Source organism: Pelophylax lessonae (genome assembly GCF_965119305.1).
Source record: "Pelophylax lessonae genome assembly, chromosome: 4".
NCBI classification, from domain to species: domain Eukaryota; kingdom Metazoa; phylum Chordata; class Amphibia; order Anura; family Ranidae; genus Pelophylax; species Pelophylax lessonae.
In genome coordinates, this window is record NC_138771.1 from 146,880,290 (window position 1) to 146,901,064 (window position 20,775).

At 41.9% G+C, this 20,775-nt stretch overlaps 1 protein-coding gene across 3 annotated transcripts in view; it reads right to left on the reverse strand.

The window, feature by feature from the left end:
- IMPDH1 (inosine monophosphate dehydrogenase 1) overlaps positions 1-20,775 on the reverse strand; it is a 260,089-nt gene that overhangs the window by 1,229 nt on the left and 238,085 nt on the right. For 2 of the 3 annotated variants that reach the window (XM_082254948.1, XM_082254950.1), the window contains exons 13-15: positions 19,353-19,496; positions 16,597-16,680; positions 5,046-5,062 (exon numbers count right to left, since the gene is read on the reverse strand). In XM_082254948.1, coding sequence (XP_082111074.1) covers positions 5,046-5,062; positions 16,597-16,680; positions 19,353-19,496 — 245 coding nt within the window. The remainder of the gene's footprint in view (positions 1-5,045; positions 5,063-16,596; positions 16,681-19,352; positions 19,497-20,775) is intronic. The other variant, XM_082254949.1, reaches the window with a different exon arrangement.

Below are 20,775 nucleotides of genomic sequence, written 5' to 3' on the forward strand. Positions count from 1 at the left end.
TTTTTTTGTTTTAATTATCTCAAACTTTTCCTTTAACAGATGAGATATACCATGTCTCCCCAACCACACTAAAAAACTTACCTTAATCTTACTCACATGTCAAAGCCCTTAAAACACCAGGTCATTTCAGGAACGGGGACCATGTGACCCTCTCCATTTCCACTCTTGACGCAGTACATGGCAAATGGAGGGGACGGTCATTAAGTCCTGTGTAAACTCTGGAGGGACTTACACGTGGCACACAAAAGGACTGGGTATACAGTATGTTAAATAATAGTGGGAATGGAGCAAATAATTTAACTGAACGGGCAAAGTGACTCATAGGAATTATATTTTTCTCTTTGCCTTTCCTTATTAAACTGGATATTGATAAAATGTATCGAATGTAAAAAGAAACTATTGTATTGTAGCTTACCAATCCATTACATGTTATATAGCACATTTTGTTTTGGGGGTTCAAGCTTTTTACCTTTATTTCCAGCTAGTGATCCAGCCAGTAACACTTGGGTGACTATTCACTCACTGTACTGTATGTCAACAGATTGCATGCCTGATTTGGACTAAAAACATCTCCTTTTTTGTAGTTCACAGAAGATAGCGGAGAAAGCTAACAACATTTAGACATCAGTTCACTCCACAGGAATTCTCAAGGATACTGGTAAGACAATGAATTTGATTTTTAAAGTAGAATTGCAGTGGGGGACATTACCAAAAGGTAAAATGTTTCGTAAAGTGAAGTCTGAAAACTCAATGATGCAGCTGTTTAGGTAAATTTAGAACAAAAGACTAAGGGCTCTTTCACAAGGGCGGTCCGATCAGATCCGCCTGTCACTTTTTTAGGCGGATCTGATCGGATGCCCCATTCAGCCCTATGGAGCAGCGGATGTCAGCGGTGACATGTCCGCTGACACCCGCATCCGATCCTGTCCGTGAAATCTGGACGGATGGAAACCCTATTTTCCATCCGTCCTGGGGATCGGATCGGAGGAGAGTGGACAGGCGGTCCGCTCTCATCCGATTCCCCATAGAGAGCAGCAGGAGCTGTGACACCTCCCTCTCCACACTGCAAGCGGAGAAGGAGCTGTCATCCGTCGGCTCAACGGGGATCGCGTATCGATCCCCGCTGAGCAGCACGGATCCGCCTACGGAGGCGGACCATGTGAAAGAGCCCTAAAAGTCTTTACTAAAAAAAGGTACTACACAAGGTCTTCAATAAGCTTTTGGTATGATATCCTATGTTGAATTTGAAGTTTTTTTTAGAAAAGTCTGATTGCTACATTATACAGCTGTAAATGAGTCCTCATTGGTTGCACAATTATTAGGTTAGTGACCGATATAATAATTTTGTGCAATAAAACAAACTACACAACTGCTACAACTGATTTTATTAAAACAACAAAGTACCTTTCTATTTACCAAATTTACAGTTTTCTAGGGTATTCTGAAAATACCAAATACAAAAAACAGGACATCTCAGAATGTATCCTTGCAAGTCTGAGTAGTCACCTGAGCTGTACTGCAGTGGGGCTCACTTTGCACATCTGCAGAGATGGAGGACTGCAATATTTCTAATTGTAAATCAGAACTGATCATATTTTATTAGTAATTTAACCCTTACTAGAATGTCCCATACGATATGATTTATAGAAACAGCTTATTTTACTCTGTATGCATGACAAAGCAACTTCCAAATATGGGAAAGGTTCTACCAAAAAAGGAAGTTGAAAGTTCCAAAAAGGGAGTTAGACTTTGATTTGAATTACAGAAAATAGTCAAAGCTCCATTATGTTTGCTTCACACTACTGCAATGCAAATTTGATGCGCTTTACACTGATTATGTGGTGTGACTGTTATTCTATGGGGCTAAGTCACTGTAAATTGCACCCTTCTGAGCAGCATTGATTAGAACAGGCACCATTGAAAAGAATGCAATTTTGTGCAACTCCGTTGCACCAGTGTGAACCAGGCCTTAAATCTATGGCTACTAATTATAAAACGTATTCTGTATCTGACTGGACTAGAAAGGCAGAACATACAATGAAAGTTTCATGTAGGGCTGCAAAGCAATGCCAAACCTTTATTTCCAGCACACAAAGATAAATCTGGTTTCTAAACTCAGCAATACAAAAAAAAAAAAAAAAAAAGAAGAAAGAAAGGTGGCCATAAACGTAGTGATCTCTGCAAACGCAGCCCCTTTAATCACAATTGTGTGCATAAGAACAGAAATTGCGGCTAACTGTGGCTGTCTGCCCAGACAGCGATTACCTGCGGTGATCGCCACAGGTAATCGCTGGCTGGGCAGAGAGACAGATAGCGGTCATTAAAGTGTACAGGGCTTGGCTGCGGCTAGTCACCCACAGGTGGCTGAAACTACTGCAGGGATTAGCAGATTTCTGGCAATGGCATTCGCAGCAGCACCAGCAGTCTGTGCAAATGTAGCCTTAAGGCTAGTACACACTACTAGGTTTTTTTCTCTCAACTTAGTGGGTATAAGGAAAAAAAAAAGGAAAAAAAAAAAAAAAAAGACAGCTTAGGTCGGAGCAGCTGTACCAACAATCCAATGTTAGTACAGCAATCTCCCCTGCTGTGCTATTGTGTTCTGACAGGGGGATGTCGGAACACTCTGGTCAGCAGACTATTTGGTTGGACCAGCTGCCATACACATGGGCCAAATGTCCGCCAATTCAAGCAGCCTGGCATTCGGACCACGTCTACTAGGCTTTATACTGCAGGAAAACTAGTTTAGAGAATGTGCAGTTGAAATTTGCAAACAATGCCTTTTGGCTTATGTACTTCACACGATAAAACAGGACTAAAGAATAATACACAGCCATAAAATCAAGTACCCAGTGAAATGGAGTCTACATGAAGGAATCAAAACAGTAACAGCCTGGCTAGGTTATGTTGATTGTTCTCATATTGTCTGCATGACATTGCATTCTCTTAAGCGAATACCCAATACTCTATATTTACTGGTAATTTGTTGGTTTTATGCATATAAATTGCCTAAATAAAAGGAATTCAAAATAAAAAAAAAAAAAAAAAGTACATCTAAGACCATGACGGTGTAAAAATGGGGCATGCAAATAACACAATAAACCAACTCCTGGGAAATAGTGTTAGGCTTTGAAAAACCACTTGGTAATTAAACCTTAAAACAAAATAAAACAGAATTGTGTTTGGTAAAATATCACAATGGTAAAATGTCACAAAGCCACAGTTTGTGTAACGTAACATACAAATGATGAGAGACAAAAGTCAGACACTGTGCAGATGCAAAAAGAAAGTCATTTTACATTCACATAAAAAAAAAAAAAAAAAATGGCTCTAAAAATTCCCTTCAGGCCCGTTCATATATCGGGCAGCAGGAACGAGAATTGCAACTTGCGATTTTTGTTGTGTAATTTTCGCGCCTAGGGCTGCCCATTCAAGCACCAAAGACTCCAAATTGTCTAGTCTAATGTTAACGGGACCTCAAAGTAAAATTCAAACATTCCATTTGTGGGCAAAAATATGAAATTTTCAGATTCAGTCATTGGCTTCCTGCTGCCTGTCAGCACTCTATGTGTGGCCTGTGATGGGCCAAACACTTAGGGTGCTGGCAGGGCCTGACGCACTGGGCCTCAGGAGCCAAGCAAGTTCAGTGGTCACATCCCAGCTGGCTGCTTTTTGGACAGGTCTGGTAACATGGGGGGTACATTTACATATACCACCACTTTCTGCAATTCTTAAAAAAAAAAAAAACTGTTTTAACTTTTAGTCCTGCGTACAATGGTGATGGGATATTGGTTATTCTAAAAGCCTAGTACACACAATGAGAATAGCGGCTGAATGATAGTCTTTTTTTGCATGCTAGTCTCATTTAAAAAAAATGAATAGGATACTAAAGTTAAGAAAATTCCCATTAACCAGAATACAACTGCAGAAGTGATGTCATGTATTGTATGCTCTCATTTCCAAACGTGTAGTTTTGGTCACGTAATTTTGTTTCATAATACTACTATACTAAAATCACACGAAAATGGTTTGTTCTGTAAGAAAAATTTTCGTGCTTGTCCCTTTATATTTTCGCATGAACGGTCATGATCGACCATCGAAAGCTGTGTACTAATGATCAGATTATCAGATGATTGCTCCAAATTATTTTATTTTTTTATCCAATATTCTCATTGTGTGTACTAGGCATTACTTTAAACTTTACAAGAGTCTATCTGTAACTTAAGTACAGATGTCATCATGCAGCCTTTGAACACTGAGGGGTGGTTTCACACTGAGTTGACAATCAAAGTAAAACATTTAAAAAAAGCCAAAACCTTTTTGCTTAAAGTGAACCCTAATAAAAACTGATCCAGAGTTTGCATCTAAATGTACATACACCATCCATACACTTTAGGGCCCTTTTACACTAGCAGACCAGTTGGGTTTGCCTGTTCGTTTTTTAGGCAAACCTGATCAGACCCTCCAGATTCCTCTATGGAGTGGGCAGGTGTCAATGGACATGGGTGTCTGTTGTCATCCGCTAACATCCGATCCACTAAAAACAAGACAGATGGGGATCCATTCCCCATCCGTCTGGCTGATCCGATGGCAGTCGGGTGTCAACGGACTAGTGCCCATAGGAGGAGAGTGGGCTCACCCGTAGTGTAATAGGCCTTAGTGATACATATAACCTAAAAACTTAAATATCTTGGTAATTTATTGAACGCCTAAATAATCGTAACCAGTTTAGTCGTTTTAGCAATGGCAGTGAGAACGAATACCATACTGCTTAGGTATTCTAGCAACAGCAATGTGGACTATTAACCATGGTAAGAATATACCTTGGTATCATATACTGATATGCATATTATTACGCATTTGTAGGATAAGAGGAATTATTGGGCCTTCGTGTTGGTCTTACTTTAGGGCCATATTTCTCTGTTGTAGACCAAGTTTAATATTCCCCCCGCCATTTTTTTTTTTACAGGAGGTCTAAAATTATATAACCCCATCTATTTGTCCAGGGACTTTCCAGAACACAAGACATAAAACACTCTGTTACTTACATGGTAGGAATGTATATCTAGAATGGATGCATGTACAAAAGAAAAAGAGAAGATTAAAAGCTGTCGGGGATTTTATTAATTTGAGCTTTCCCACCACCATCACCACAAGAAGCACAAATACAAAATTTCCTAGATCAGGGAAGGACACATTAAATGTTGAATTAAAGCAAGGCTCCAGCCAAACAAATAAAATAAATATATTTTATATATACCACCCTTCATTTGGAAACCATTGATTGGTTAGCTAGAAAGGTGACAGCAGTAAACATTGTAGCCCTGTTGCTTACTCTGTCAACCCACCTGATTTTTTCAAGTATTTCATATTAAAGCATTTTTTTTTTTTTTTAACAAAGCACAGGTTATACAGCACAGTGCTTGTGCTGTGTAATTTAGCCCTCCCTGTATCACTGAGTCAAGCAGCTAGCATTCCCAAAGAGTTCAGCAATGACAACCTCCGCATTCTTTTTGTACAGGTGCTCTCTTGTTCTTTTCATTCCCAGGTGCCGATTTAAAACAGAGGCGGTATAGTAAAAGAAAAATACACACTATCCTGCGCTCAAGCATAATACATAGAGTGGACCTAGCTGGTCTCCACTTCCAGTACGCTTATTGGCTTCAATATTCGAGATCAGGTACTTACTATACACCTTGCAGTTCTCCTTACACAGGAGTGATCCAGAACATTTCACAACAAAACAGCCCTGAGAAAGAGGGGATACCCTTGAAACACATCAGCATCTACCTTAAATGCTTATAGAGGTCATCTGTGGCTTTCTGGGACCATAGGCAGCAGCCCTGGTCAAAGTTTCTTCTGTCATATGTGACGAGCTTATTATCTACTTATGTTTGGGAGTATATTTGTTTCTTTCATTCGCTAATAAATGGTGCCTTGGATGATGCACTAGGCTGGTGCACCCTTGTTGCTTTTTGTTTTGTAGAGGTAGTTAAATGGCCATTTTAAAAACTAAACTTGGCTGCTGCCGTGGGTTAAATATCAACTTCTGGGCCTGCAATCTGACTAAAAAGTGGGAACTTGGAGTGCTCCATAACGAACCATTGCATCTACATTGTGTATAGAGGAAATGTAACATCACCTGTAAAGCAGCTAGGGTTACTTTGCAGCAACAGATCATTGCTATAGGAATCTATTGCGTGCCATGTACTGTAACGGGCTGTATATATTTACTATATTAAAATACATTATCTCTCAAAATTAAAATTGAGGTCAAAACAATTACATCAAATGCTGATAACATCTTACATTTACTGTGATCACATCTGCAAGTACTATAAAAAAGTGGCAAATGCTCCTGTAAGCAAGTTCAATGCCTTTTAGGAGCTTAGGCTGGCCATAGAGGAGTCAGTTTTTTTTCATTTTGCTCAACACAAAAGTTGATTCGACTGCAAATCCTCCCTGCTCTGTCATTGTATTCTAACAGTGGGGAGACTTTCTCATTGTCAGAATGCACAGATCAGAGCTACAATCTATAGCATGCAGCGCTGGTCAAGTGGCAATTTTCCAACAGGGCCATTGAACAGAAGTCGATTGGTAGGTTGACTTCTGTTTAACCACAGTGGCCATACATGGATCAAAATTTAGCTGGTCCTGCTGAACCTCAGTGATCGCAAACCAGTGAAAATTATGCGACATCCTTTTAATCAGAAAACAGTCTATATTTTGGGGTAAAAATTTAGGGATATGCAAACTAGAAACTGCATTAATATGAATTGGCAAAATTTACAGGAAAATACAAATTTCTATTTGTTCCACTAACCCTAAGTGACCTACAGGAAGAAAAAAAAAAAAAAAAAAAAATTAAAATGAATCAAATAATATTCACAAGCCCAACTGCTTCATTGCTCTGATCACAATAGTAGAAGCACCGAAATTGTATCCAGTTACTGTCCACACAGCCCACAAAGATTCAGATTTTGGAATAATAACCAACCAGACAATTGAATACTTTCCAACATCCCTGTTGCTTCAAGGAGTACTAAATCAAAAACGGTCCTAATGCTAAGTAAAACTGTCAGATGAGGGATTCTGCTTCCAGTGCACCAAGATCACACCACTAGCATTAGTCCTTTCCCTCTAACCTATCTCCATCTCGCAGCTGTGAGATGTCCTCTTCAGTACTCTCAGCTACCCTACTGCTTTCTTCCTGTAGGACAAAGTACTCTTCAGTGTACATTCAGCATTGCATCCTCAAACATACATACTCTGCTTTCCCGAAATACTCTTTCCCATCAATTTAATCCCTCCTTGGCTACATTCACACGGGCACAGGGGTGCCGATACTTTGCTGGGTTTCAAAGCAACTAAAACACCACCTCTGGGTGCAGCAAACACTGATTAGCTGAAATTCAGAAACACCAATCCTGGACAACCACTATCTGCATCAGGGGTTGGTTGAAGGCTCTATCTGCATGTGACAAAGGAGCAGTAACATGCAACAGTGGTGACTCCGGCTACTGAATAGTAGAGCGTGCAATTCTGATAGCGGTCTCCAACAGTTGCTGGTGGTGGCACACATTGTGTGCATGCAGATTCTTGCCAACGGTCGCCCCCCTATGTGCCTTTGTGAATGTAGCCTACTTTGCAGAAAACAAGCTCCTGTTTGCCAACTACAAGCTTGCTGAACTGTCAGCTTTAGGGCCTGTGTTGAGAGGCTTTGGGCTTTTGGCAATGGCATCAGCCTGAGATGCTTACGAGATATAATTTATTGGTAGGTGCATATTGACCTGCAGCGGACCTCTTTTTGACCTGCATTTGGTTGCTTTTGTCATCCTACTGACTTTTAGAAGCATACAAAACCCATCTAGTGTGAATAAAAGCCTATCAAAACAGGTTCTTACACTTAAACAGCTCATGCAGTCCTCATCTTCTCTTCTTCTGTTGCATTACCCCTGCCAGGTTTCAGTTTCCTATATTGGCTTCTCTTCTCCTTTGTTGTCACCCTGTGTTCATTGGATTGATACTCACAGCAGTCATTAGGACAGCATTGAGTCACAATTCAGAAAGAGCACTTCCAAAGTTTTCCCCTTCAGTGTGCCAGGGCTCTGTCCCGGACCTGAATCCAATGAACACAGAGGAGGTATCAGGGCCGAATAGACCTCCAATGTCTTTATAAAGAAATCAATGATAACCATAAGAAATAATTAATTAAACAAATGCATGCATTCTAACCTATCCTTCCACATTTGCCTCTCCTTGACCTAAACAGCCAACAATAACTCCATTGTCATACCCTTGCCATTTCTCTCCTGGACATACTCTAGCCTTCATCATACCCTCCACACTCCTTTCCTGCACAGAGTACCTTGTTGTCATAGCCTCTTCATTCCTCCCCTGTGCACATGCTATACACCAACATACCCACCTCATACGCCTCTCCAGTACATACTAACTGCTCTTATAAACTCCATGGTTCTCTCTTGCGCAGCACTGCAGCCCCAACCTTGCACATTCTGAAATGGGTACACTTTTGCCAACAAGAATAATCAATAACGCGTAGACATCCAATGATGATGCATTCCTAACCTTGAAATAGCAATTAGACAAGATTGATACAAAAACAGCATAGAAGAGCAATACACTATGTGGTTGATGTGTAATGACTAGTGAACTACCAAATTCAGCATTTTGCCACATTCAGAGGATAACTGGACTGTTTTCAGGTAACAAATCAGACCACCTCGGCATGCCAGTTAACTAACAGAAAAATTAGATTTTTGTTTATTACCGTAAAATCCATTTCTCTTATGTTCATTGACAGGCACAGCTCCTGATTCTTCTTAACCATTGGGTTATACTGTCCCCTAGAGGAGTAGGGCACTAGGCAGGAAAAAGCTCGACTATGCCTATGGGCAGTCCCAGGGGGTATACACCCACTCTCAGCTATAGGCACTCAGTTTTGAGACAAGCAGTGTCAGAAGAAAGAAATCCACAGAGGGGTGGGTGCAATGTCCATCAATGACCATCAGAGAACTGGATTTTAAAAGGCAAGTCAAAAATCTAAATTTTCTCTTTCGTTCATTGACAGACACAGCTCCTGATTCTTAACCATTGGGAGGGGTGGGAAACAGCAGAAAAAAAATCCCAAGGCTAACCTTAGCCAACCAGGTAACATGGAGCTCAACCATAGACAACTGAAGTGCACCTGAAAAAAATAAAAAAATAAATACCCCCTCAAAAAAGGACCAGGTCCTCTAAACCGGTGGTCCTCAACTCCGGTCCTCAGGGCCCACTAACAGGCCAGATTTTAAGTATTACCTTGGGGAGATGCAGACTTAAAATGGGAGAGCAAAAGGTACGTTTGGAGAAGAAGGGGCACAGAATTTAATGAAAAGAACCTCAGTCCAACTGTTAAGCATGGGGGTGGATCAATCATGCTTTGGGGTTGTATTGCAGCCAGTGGCACATAGAACATCTCACGAGTAGAAGGAAAAATGGATTCAATACAATTTCAGCAAATTTTGGAAGGTAACTTGATGCTATCTGTGAAAAAGCTGAAGTTAGAGAGGATGGCTTCTACAAATGGATAATGATCCTAAACACACCTGGAAATCCACAGGGGATTACATCAAGAGGCGTAAACTGAAGGTTTTGCCATGGCCTTCACAATCTCCTGACCTCAACATAATTGAAAATCTATGGATAGACCTTAAAAGAGCAGTGCTTGACAGACAGCCCAGAAATCTCAAAGAACTGGAAGACTTTTGTAAGGAAGAATGGGCAAAGATACCTCAAACAAGAATTGAAAGACTCTTGGCTGGCTACAAAAAGCATTTACAAGCTGTGATACTTGCCAAAGGGGGCAGTACAAGATATTAACTCTGCAGGGTGCCCAAACTTTTGCAGACACCATTTTTTTGTTTTCTGTTATTTTGAAAGTGTAAATGATGGAAATTAAATCTAACTTTTGTTGACATACAAGAATGTCTAATCTTTAATTTGATGCCTTTTGGAGATTTTTCCCATCTTTCCTTGGCTTCTTATGCACATTAATACAAATTTTTACCTGGGATGCCCAAACTTTCGATCCCCACTGTATATACCATGCTCACCCCGAAAACATAACGATCAGGGGAGGCCGCCACTGCGATCCCCCAAAGTGGATGCCGACCAAGGGCCCACGAATGGACCCTGCAAAAATACAAGGGGGGTAGCCCTCCGTAGAGGGCATAAAAGGAAATAGCCCCCTTAAAAAGGATGCAGAGACAGGGTACCCTAATGGTCCCACAGCACTAAAAAGGGGCAGGTGCCATCTGTCTGATCCATCTGGGAATGGTCACAGAGGAAGCGGACAACAGAGACCCATTCGCAAGCGCAAATAGCGAGTCTGACTTCCTAAAAGACTCCATAGCTGCCAGCTACACCCTAATTGCCCGAACCACATCCAAGGCATGCACAGGGCAATTTCCTTAGGATGTTTTGGCCACACAGGGAAGGCAACACAAGGTCTTCATTCAAATGGAAATCAGGAGACAACCTTTGGAAGGAATGACAGACAGGGGTGAAGAACCACCTTATCTCTGAACCACCAAGCAAGGTGAACGACAGGATAACGCTGCCAGTCAATACAATGATTAAAAACAAAATTTATACAGCGCTAGCAATAAATAAGTAAAAATATGATATTATGATAAAACCAATCTATATCATATAAATTCAAAGAATAATAATATATTGTATCAATCACATTAAGTGCATAAAATTACTGCAATAATTATATAAAGTGCATGATAAACTAAAAAAATTGAATATAATTTTCAAGCGAAGAGATTAAAGTGCATAAATAAATAATTTGGTGAAAAAAGTCCTTATTGATGATCCAATAGGTGCCAAGTGAATAAAGGTGCTTATAGGTGAAGGTGCCCTCTTGGTTCCCCACTCACCGGATTAAGGGCTCTTTCACACGGTCCGCCTCCGCAGGCGGATCCGTGTTGCTCAGCGGGGATCGATCCGCGATCCCCGCTGAGCCGGGCGGATGACAGCTCCGTCTCCGCTTGCAGAGCGGAGAGGGAGGTGTCTCAGCACCCGCTGCCCTCTATGGGGGATCGGAGGAGAGCGGACCGCTTGTCCGCTCTCATCAGATCTGCTCCGCTCCGATTACTGAACGGATGGAAAAATAGGGTTTCCATCCGTCCAGATTTCAGCACAGGATCGGATGCGGATGGCAGCGGGTGTCAGCGGAGGTGACCTCCGCTGACACCCGCTGCCCCATAGAGCTGCATGGAGGATCCGATCAGATCCGCCTAAAAAACTGACAGGCGGATCTGATCGGACCGCCCGTGTGAAAGAGCCCTTAGATTGTAAAAAAGCCCTTGGTTTTATTGCACATTTGCCCAGGATCTGATGTGGGTTTCCTCCGATGTGACCTCCAAGTTGAAATCGTCTCCGATGTCACCATTAAAAGAAAAAAGGGCCATACATCGTGAAGTACGTAGATATATTTTATTTCCCCAAAAAGCGATTCAATACTTACAGGATAAAAAGGTTAAAAAAGCATGTATCAAACAAAGCAAGTGGCGCCGCTCGTAGCGTGCGTTCCACATACAGGAAGTTCCCAACCGGAAATGACATTATGTCCGCAACCGGAAGTGCGTCAACGCGTTTTGCCGTCACACACAGCGTCTTCAAAGGACCAAACAATACAATGTCTTCATTCCCTCCTTCTGAGACAGCGTAAATAAGGGAATTTCCTGAAAAATCTCAAATGGCGAAAACCCTGAAGAAAAGGTACGCATCAGGGAGTGTGTGGCCAAGGGTCATTGAACATTCCCCTTCTTAAGAAGGGACTCTTTATAGGAGGTATCACCTCGCAAAGCACTTAGGGACCCAAAGGGACGCATTGGTCATCCCTACCCTTTAGTGACAATTCTGTCAATAGGAGGGGAAAGGTTACACCTTTGCGGCTCTGGATGGCTTGTGAGTGCCAAAGGAGACCTGCGCCTCTGTCACAGCTGCGCGCCTTTTCGTGCGCGGTTGCAGAAGTGGAGGAATCCTCCTCCCATGCATGGTAACCCATGACCGCAGCAGCCGAATCAGATTCAGGATCTGAGGGGACAGATGAGGCAGGGTGGTGCTTTTTTTGCCAGCTCGTCACCCAAAGGCCAACGCCAACCGGGACACAAAGGACTCCAGGACCGCTGTCAGTACGTCGTTGGATGGTTGGGACCTGGAGGGCCCAGAGAGGGGATCAGGTGGGGAGATGTGCTCTCCAGGGGGACCACACAAAAAAGTAACAAACACTACTAAGGGACACCCCCACTGCTCTGGCAGCACACCCGGTTGCCAGTCACAGAGCCCCAATCAATCCTAAGCAGAGAGGGAGAGGACCCCACCAGGTTCAACCACCCCGCAGAAACCAGGAGAATCTGCACCTGCAAGTACAGCGATCAGGATCCGGGAGTAAGCACCAGGGGATAAGAAGCCCTCACCGCCAAGATCGTCACCCATGGGGCTCCACTGTCATGGCCGCCGCTGTTTTCTACGGCAAACCACCGCAAAATGGCCACCGGACTACACAAACATGACAGCCGTGCATTGCAGCACAAAGGCTATAAGAAAATGGCAGCCCCCAAGAGGCTCCCAGGGACCCAGGGGGGATCCCTAGGCTTCAGGACAGGCACAGGCAGGTGGGAGCCCCCAAGAAAAAAAAGGAATAAGTGCTCCTGCGCTTGAGACTTGTAAAAAGCTTGATCTTATATACGAGCGACTCCACTTGTTTGGCCGCTGTAATGGCTGTGCTGCCACTCCCAAAAAACAGGTCAGGGAAACCCAAATGGTCTTTAGAATAAAAGAATACAGAGGGCGCACCAGCCTAGTGCATTACCTTTGCAATAATTTTATTAAAAAGATATTTCTAGAGCATACTCACAATTGAGATGACTTTTCAGGGCCTCTTCCTCAGAACTGCCACCAGGTAAAACCCTCCCTCCCGCACAGCTGATCGTCCAGTCGCCGGCGGCACACCCCCCTGCCCCATCGCTCGCATAGCGCCCTGCCCCCGCCCTGGGAGGTGTACCAGACCACCCACACAGTCCCAGCATTAGTGGAGTGGGATAGGGGGACAGATGAGGGGGCTGCCTAAACAGGAAGGAGTGGGAACGACTGTCCCATGGAGGGGCCCGCATCCACCCCAAAACCCTCTAGGGGGGAGACAGCTACTCCCCATACCAGGAACCAGGTGGGCACTGCTCCAGACAGAACCTCCTCTCCATCAAAATGGGGGGCTGACGATCAGGAGAAACGCTCAGGCCGAGACCACGGTCGTATGCAAGGAGTTTAACTCGCAGACTAGCCCGTCCGGCCAACCTAGCGTGGAGCTGAGGTCTGCTTGCACATGCTGGCCAGACTGTGGTGACCACTGGATCTATATTATCCAGCCCGTCGCCCAGTCCGGCAGTTGATTGAAGATCTTGCAGAAAAAAAAAAAAAAAAAAGGGAAAAAAAAAAAAAAAAAAAAAAAAAAAATTTTTCCAGGACCAGAGATCCCAGCAAGGAACTAGGTCCTTACTCCTGACTAGGCAGAATAAAACTGAAGTACCTATAGCAGAGAGAGGGATTATATCCCCCTCGGACTTGCCATAGGAGTAGCCAGACTTTTTCTGCCTAGTGTCCTCCTCCTGTAAGGGGCAGTATAAACCAATGGTTAAGTGTCGGTTCACACTGATCCGACTCGAAGTCGCCCCGACTTCGGGCAACTAATGAAGTCGCCCGTGCAGTGCGACTTCGGCGCGGCTTGCAACGACTTCTCATAATGGAAGTCAATGCAAGTCGCTCCGACTTTGCAAAAAAAATAGTGCAGGAACCTTTTTCTAAGTCGGAGCGACTTGAGTCGCTCTGATTAGAACGGTTCCATTGCACAGCATTGGAAGCTACTTGTCAGGCGACCAAGTCGCCTGACAAGTCGGATCAGTGTGAACCGGAATACCAGGAGCTGTATCCGTGAGCGAAAGAGAAATTAGTATTTTAACTGGTAAATGAATGACACTAAATAAGCTTATTCCCCAAAAAAATAATCTTTTTATTACAAAATGATTTCCTGCGATTCTCTGCTTCTTTGTAATGACCTCTGTGAGCTTCTACGCCTTCTTTCCCCCCCTCACACGAAGAATTTAGAGATTTAGGGAGGAGGATGGGATCAACAGAAGATACTTAATACACACTAAATTTTATTTTTTTTTTAACCAAAGTTTAATTTCTTTAAGCATTAAAAAAAAAAAAATAAATAAAAAAAATAGTTGTGCTGCAGTCATAGTTTTTGAATTGATCATAAAATAATAATATTTTTTGCTTAAAGAAGAATACTTTGTCATGTACCATGAAGTATTCCGTACACAATTGGGTATGTTTGCTTTCTTACGATCAAATAGGAGACTAATAACTATCCATTTGGCGATAAAAACGCTACATATGAACCTCTGGTAGTTGGCCAATTTGACAGAAATAAGACGCAGAAGCTTGTTCAGATCGGTATTAGAACAGCCTGAGGAATCATGGAGTAAGCAAATAGCACCTTTAGGAACACTTAACGTGACGGTCATCAAATTGCACATCTGAAAATGAAAGCGGTTGTAAACCCCAGTCATGAAATCTGACCAGAGCATTATATTATATATATATATATATATATATATATATATATATATATATATACATATACACATACACTATATATATATATATATATATATATATATATATATATATATATATATATATATATATACACACACACACATATACACACACACACACACATACACATACACACACAAATATGCATACAAAGCTCTGCGTGTAGTTTCCCTCTGGTGCTTCCTTCCCGACTTGCGAGATAAAATTTGTGACTGGGAGGGGGATAAGCACACAGATCTATTCAGAATACAGCTCTGGGGAGGCGGGTGTGTATTTCTTCCAATCAGCTGTAAATCCAGCTCTTCACCCCCTCCTTTGTACTCCTCAGAGATGCTGTAGGATTTTGGCACAAATCTGCACTTTTGAAGGGTTGTAGACAAGAGAAGACTGCAGATAAGCAAGTAAAACTTATACAGGAGTATTTGTTTAACCTCTGTATAATCTGAGGATATTCACTTCACTGGAGATAGATATAGAGAGATATATATATATATATATATATATATATATAAAAAATCGGTTTACAACCACTTTAAGGTTTCTTTGTAATCTGCATGCGATTAGCCAAGTGCAGGCAAACGCATAGGCAAATATGTAGGCAAGGGCCGGCTTTATGTAGGCCATGATAAAAAAAAAAAAAAAGAAGAAGGGGGGGGGGGGGGGGAGTGTGTGTGTGTTTGAAATATTAGAAGCAGTCTCCCTCGAATGTCACGGTTTAGAAATGTGCGTTTTTCCCCCTCAAAGGATTGAGTGGAGACTGGTGTCCATGCACAGGAGAACTTTAATGGGAGACCATATGTAAATGAGTAATTAAATGCCAACAATACCACACTGATGTCCTGGGTGTTGATAATTAATAAATATCCAGTCCAACAACCAAACAAGCATGGAGGGGCGCCAATACCCACGCTGGAAGGAGATGGATGTCAGCTGTTGAGAACCAAGCCGGTCCATGTCTGTTCGGTTGTTGGACTGGATTTTTATAACCCATCAACACCCAGGACACCAGTGTGGTATGGCTGGCTTTTAATTACTCATTTATATTGTGGATAATAAACTATACAGTTTCATCTACTTCCTGGTTCAATTTATATGGCTCACCCATTCCCGGCTATCCAGGCTATTGAGCGTTGTCTATCAGCCATTTGTCTCTATGCTGCATTCTCCAAATGTGTATTGTCAGCTGCGCTAGCCTCCTAGCATCATTTATCTCTTCACCCTACCCAAACAGGACCTGGATCCACAGCGCTCAGGGTCTGAGGCACGGCGTTTTTTTTTCTTGTTGTATCTGCAGTAAACACGCACACCTGTAGGACCCCATACTGAAATTTGCACTGTGTTCTTGCTGTAACCACAGCAATTATCACAAGGATCACGACAAAGCAATACATCAAAATCAAAAATCTGTCTTCCTCTGATATTTTCAGATGGTTGCTTGCGCATAGTGTAGTGGACTAAGTGTTACAAATGAGATTGATAGAGCGTCATGACAGAAATACAGATGATAGAAAGGAAAGAGATAGAGACAGACTGTCTGTACTGTCTGTCTAGACTTTTAGGGAGTTATTTTACCCTTTTGAAGGATTGCTATTAACAAGTTTGAAACAGCTAATGGTATCAAATCGCAAGTAAATCCATCAGCTTTCACCCTGCTGTAGTATATTACAAAACATGTGAACCAATTATTGGCGCAGAAATACAGAACTTTGTTCAAAATTTGAGCTTAGGACACCATGGAGAACTTTATGCAAATGTTTTAGAGATGGAACACTTAAATTTAGAGAAAGCACCACAAACCACCACCAAATTGTATACTAATCACAAATACTACCAGATAACATTCAACAAATTACAAAATACAAGGCGATGGAGGCACTATGAAACAAAAAACAGATATAAACTTACGAATGGAGACCATGGACTCCCCCTTCTACTTGGGCAGACATGGTTCTTTTTTCCAGTTTGAGTTCTCCAGAATACATCATAGAACTGCAAAATAGAGGAAAAGGCTACAATCAAGCTGTGTTGGCTGCAAATATCAAGAGCCAATAGCACTTGGCCAATAAACCACTTGCCGGCCCAGAATAAAAAACAAACACATACATACATACCATAGTTGTAGATGCTATAAACGGTCACACAATTAATATATAATGATTGGGATTTAATTTTATTTTTTTTTTTAATCAAAAGACATGGGGCAGAATACATTTTGGGCAAAATATATGATCAAATTTGATTTTATTTGTTATGTTATATGACAAAGTAGAAAAATTTGATTTTTTGACTTACTGTAAAATCCATTTCTCCGATGTTCATTGACTGACACAGCTCTTGATAGTCTTCACTATTGGGTTATAGTGCCCCCCTACAAGAGTAGGACACTAGGCAGAAAAAAACCTGGCTACGCCTATGGGCAGTCCCAGGGGTTATACTACCTCTCCCTGCTATAGGGAATCAGTGTTACAAGCAGTGTCAGAAGAATTATAACTCCATAGAGGGGTGGGTGCTGTGTCAGTCAATGAAAATCAGAGAAATGGATTTTATGTCAATTCAAAAATCCCATTTTCCCTTTCGTTCATTGATGGACCCAGCTCCTGATATTCTTAACCATTGGGATGCCCCAAAGCAGTGTTAAAAAATGAGGGGTGGGAACAGCAAAAAAATTCCCAAGGCTAAACAGTAGCCAACAGAAGCTCAACCAAAACAACTGGAGCCTATCTAAAAAACAATACACTCTAAAAGAGGATCAAGTCCTCAACAGCAGTCTGCAAAACCTTGTGGCCAAATGAGGCATCCACAGATGGCAACATATCAGCTTTATAAAACTGTGAAAGTGTGCACCGACGACCTGGTGACCGCCTTGCAAACCTGCATCACTGATGCCTGGTGACGGAAGGCCCAGGAGGCACTAAGCGCTGTAGTAGAGTGCGCCTTTAACAAGGAAAAGAGGAACCTGACCTTTGATGGAATAGGCCTGAATCACTGTCTGATCCTTTTGGAAATGGTCTCAGACGAAGCAGACAACCCTTTAATAGGCCCATCAGCAAGCACAAATAGGGAGATTCACTTCCCGAAAGACTCTGTAGCTGCCAGGTATACCCCAAATGCCCGGACCACATCCAAGGCATGCAGGGCAATTTCCTTTGGATGTTTAGGCCTGGGAGAGGGAAGGCAACACAATATCTTCCAAAAGTTCTCTGATTTTCATTTGAATAATGACAGACAGGGGCGAAGAACCACCTCATCTCTGATGCACCAGGTAAGGTGAACGACAGGATAACGCCGCCAGTACCGATACCCTGCGCGCAGAGGTGATGGCCACCAAAAAGGCCACCTTCTGGGACAGCGTAAGCAGTGGAATCTCCCGAAGATTCTCAAAGGGACGTGTCACCAAATTGAGGTCTCAAGGCGGTAACGGAGACCGCACTGGAAGAACCAAATGTCAGATGCCCTGACAAAAGGTACGCACCAGGGTGTGTGTGACCAAAGGTCGTTGGAAGAAGACTGCCAAAGCCGACACCTGGCCCTTGATGGTACTCAAGTCCAATTTCTGTTCAACCTCCCATTGAAGGAAGGTCAAGATCAGAGCCACAAGAAGGGGTGAGAAAGAACCCCAAGAGACTTACACCACGCAATGTACGTCTTTCACGTATGATGGTAGATCTTCCTAGAAGTAGATTTCCTAGCTTTTAACAGTGTAGGAATCACCGACCCAGATAGACTTCTATCCTTCAGCACCTGGTGTTCAACAGCCAAGCTGTTAAAGCCAGAGACTGTAAAAAAGGATGGAAGATCGGTCCATGGGACAGCAGATCCTCCCTGAGAGAAAGCTTCCAAGGAACATTAGCGACCAGCTATACCAAGCCTGGCGAGGCCAGTCCGGAGTGACTACGATGACCGGAAACCTAGGCAGAAAAAAAAAAAAAAAAAACTGAGTACCTATAGCAGGGAGAGGGAGTATAGCCCCTGGGACTTCCCATAGGCATGGCCAGATTTTCTCTGCCGAGTGTCCTACTCCTGTAGGGGGCAGTATAACCCAAATGGTTATGAAGATTAGGAGCTGAGTTAGTCAATAAACGAAAAATAATTTTTTCCTTTATAAAATCGCAAAAACTAAAAAAATCTCAGCGGTGATCAAATACCACCAAAAAGAAAGCCTAATGCATCGAGAACACAGAGGAGAGGCATCACACTTCCCACATCATCCATTCTGAAAATTTTCATTCTCTGAATGGTACCCATGTCAACCTCCTGTGTCCACAATGTGTCAAAACAGCTGCTCAGCCCAGGACCCGCAAGCAGTTGGAGATCACTGAAGTGGCTGTGTACTTTAGCAATTTCCAGCTTCCAGGGACATCGGCCTGGCATGGTATATATACATAGGTAAACTGGTCCAAGATGGGCCAATATTAACCATGTAAAAATACACTGTGCGCAATTCATTTTTCAGGATTGGTTTTTGAATACTTACGAAAGCCTTGACTTTCATAATAAATATTCAACTCGTATAAGGATTTCTATACAATGTCAGTTTATACAAAAAAAGTAAAAAATGGGTATACAAAGAACATATCCAATGTTACTTGAAAGTAAAGAGCTGGGTACATATAAAAAATAAACACAGCACAGGTCTAGTGTATTTTAACCGCAAATCTTACCGTAGTATGGAGAGACTTTTGGCCCCTATGTCTTGGCAGCCATGCTGAATGCCTGCAATCAGGTATGGTGCAAACTTGTGGATGGACCCTTTGTCTTGAATGGAACCAGAAACTCCTTGGGCCACTTTTACTTTATCCCCTTCACTAGAGGAAAAGAACAAAAAAATAATCTACAAATCCATATACACATTAAAAACGTCATCCCCTCCCCCACCTTCCCAGATAAAGCCAAATTGTTTTGTATGTTGTGTGACGAGAGAAGGGACTATCATTTTAAACAAATTCAAATTCAACTTATATGCAATGCATGCAAGCACCCGAGTTTGTTTTTATATCAATCTCCTGTAATCCAGGGTATAAAAAGCAGTCAAGACTAGAAGTAAGAGAGCCAGAACTCTAGGCCAATTTGGTCTTGCTATATGCATATTTGAGGGTAGTCAATATGCTAACAAGACAAGAGTAGATAGATTAATTAATATTAGTCTGCTTTAACCCATGGCCCTTTTTATTTATAAGTAGAGATGTAAAATATCAGGAAATTTAGAAGCAACGGGGGAAGAAATTTTGGAAAAAAATGGGAAAAAAAAAAAAAAAAAAAAAAAAAAAAAAAATCAAGGTGTGGAGTATTTTACGAATTGAATGTCATTTTATTGGGAACATGAAATGTAGTGTATATAAATGGAATTTTACTTTAAATAAAAAATACAGCTTATTCAGTAAATAAACTAAATTTTGTTTTTTTTTTTTTTTTTTTTTTACAAATGAAGTAACACGAACTGTATCTGTTAAGGTTTCAGATATTCATGAAAACAGGTAAACATCCCCCTCATAATAATTTAAAAGCTTCCTGCCAATACGCACTCAGTTTTTGACAATGCTGATCCAGAAACATATTTGGCTCTATGAAGAGTTTGATTAATGTTCTAATTTTAAGGTGTAATTTTCTCTATAAAATGAAGGGATTGTGTATTTTTGGCAGGCACTGGCTTGCAACACTTTCCACTTGAAGATGCTGCTGGTGAAGAAACCCTTTGTAATGATCAGAAGCAGCAGAAAGTGTTTCTGGAATGAGAACTCTGGAGAAAAAAAGCTACTTGCACTTTCATTATGGTCCTCATTTAGGTCCAAATGTAATCTTTTACTGTTTTTAGGGCACCCCTGGCATGTCCGGATGTAGCACAATATTTGTAAACTGCAGCTTTGCTCTCGACAGAAATTGCACTGTGGAAAGTTTTCCAAACTCATATTTGTCTCACCATTTTACTGGGAGGAAGAAAAAGAAGAAAGCCATTTACTGACCAGACTAATAAACATGCTGCGATGGTGGAGAACATTAATAGGAATTGTTTAACCACTTGCCGCCTGCAATATGTATATATACATTGCGGTTTGCAAGTGGTTTAGCTGGTTTTTGGCTGAAGAT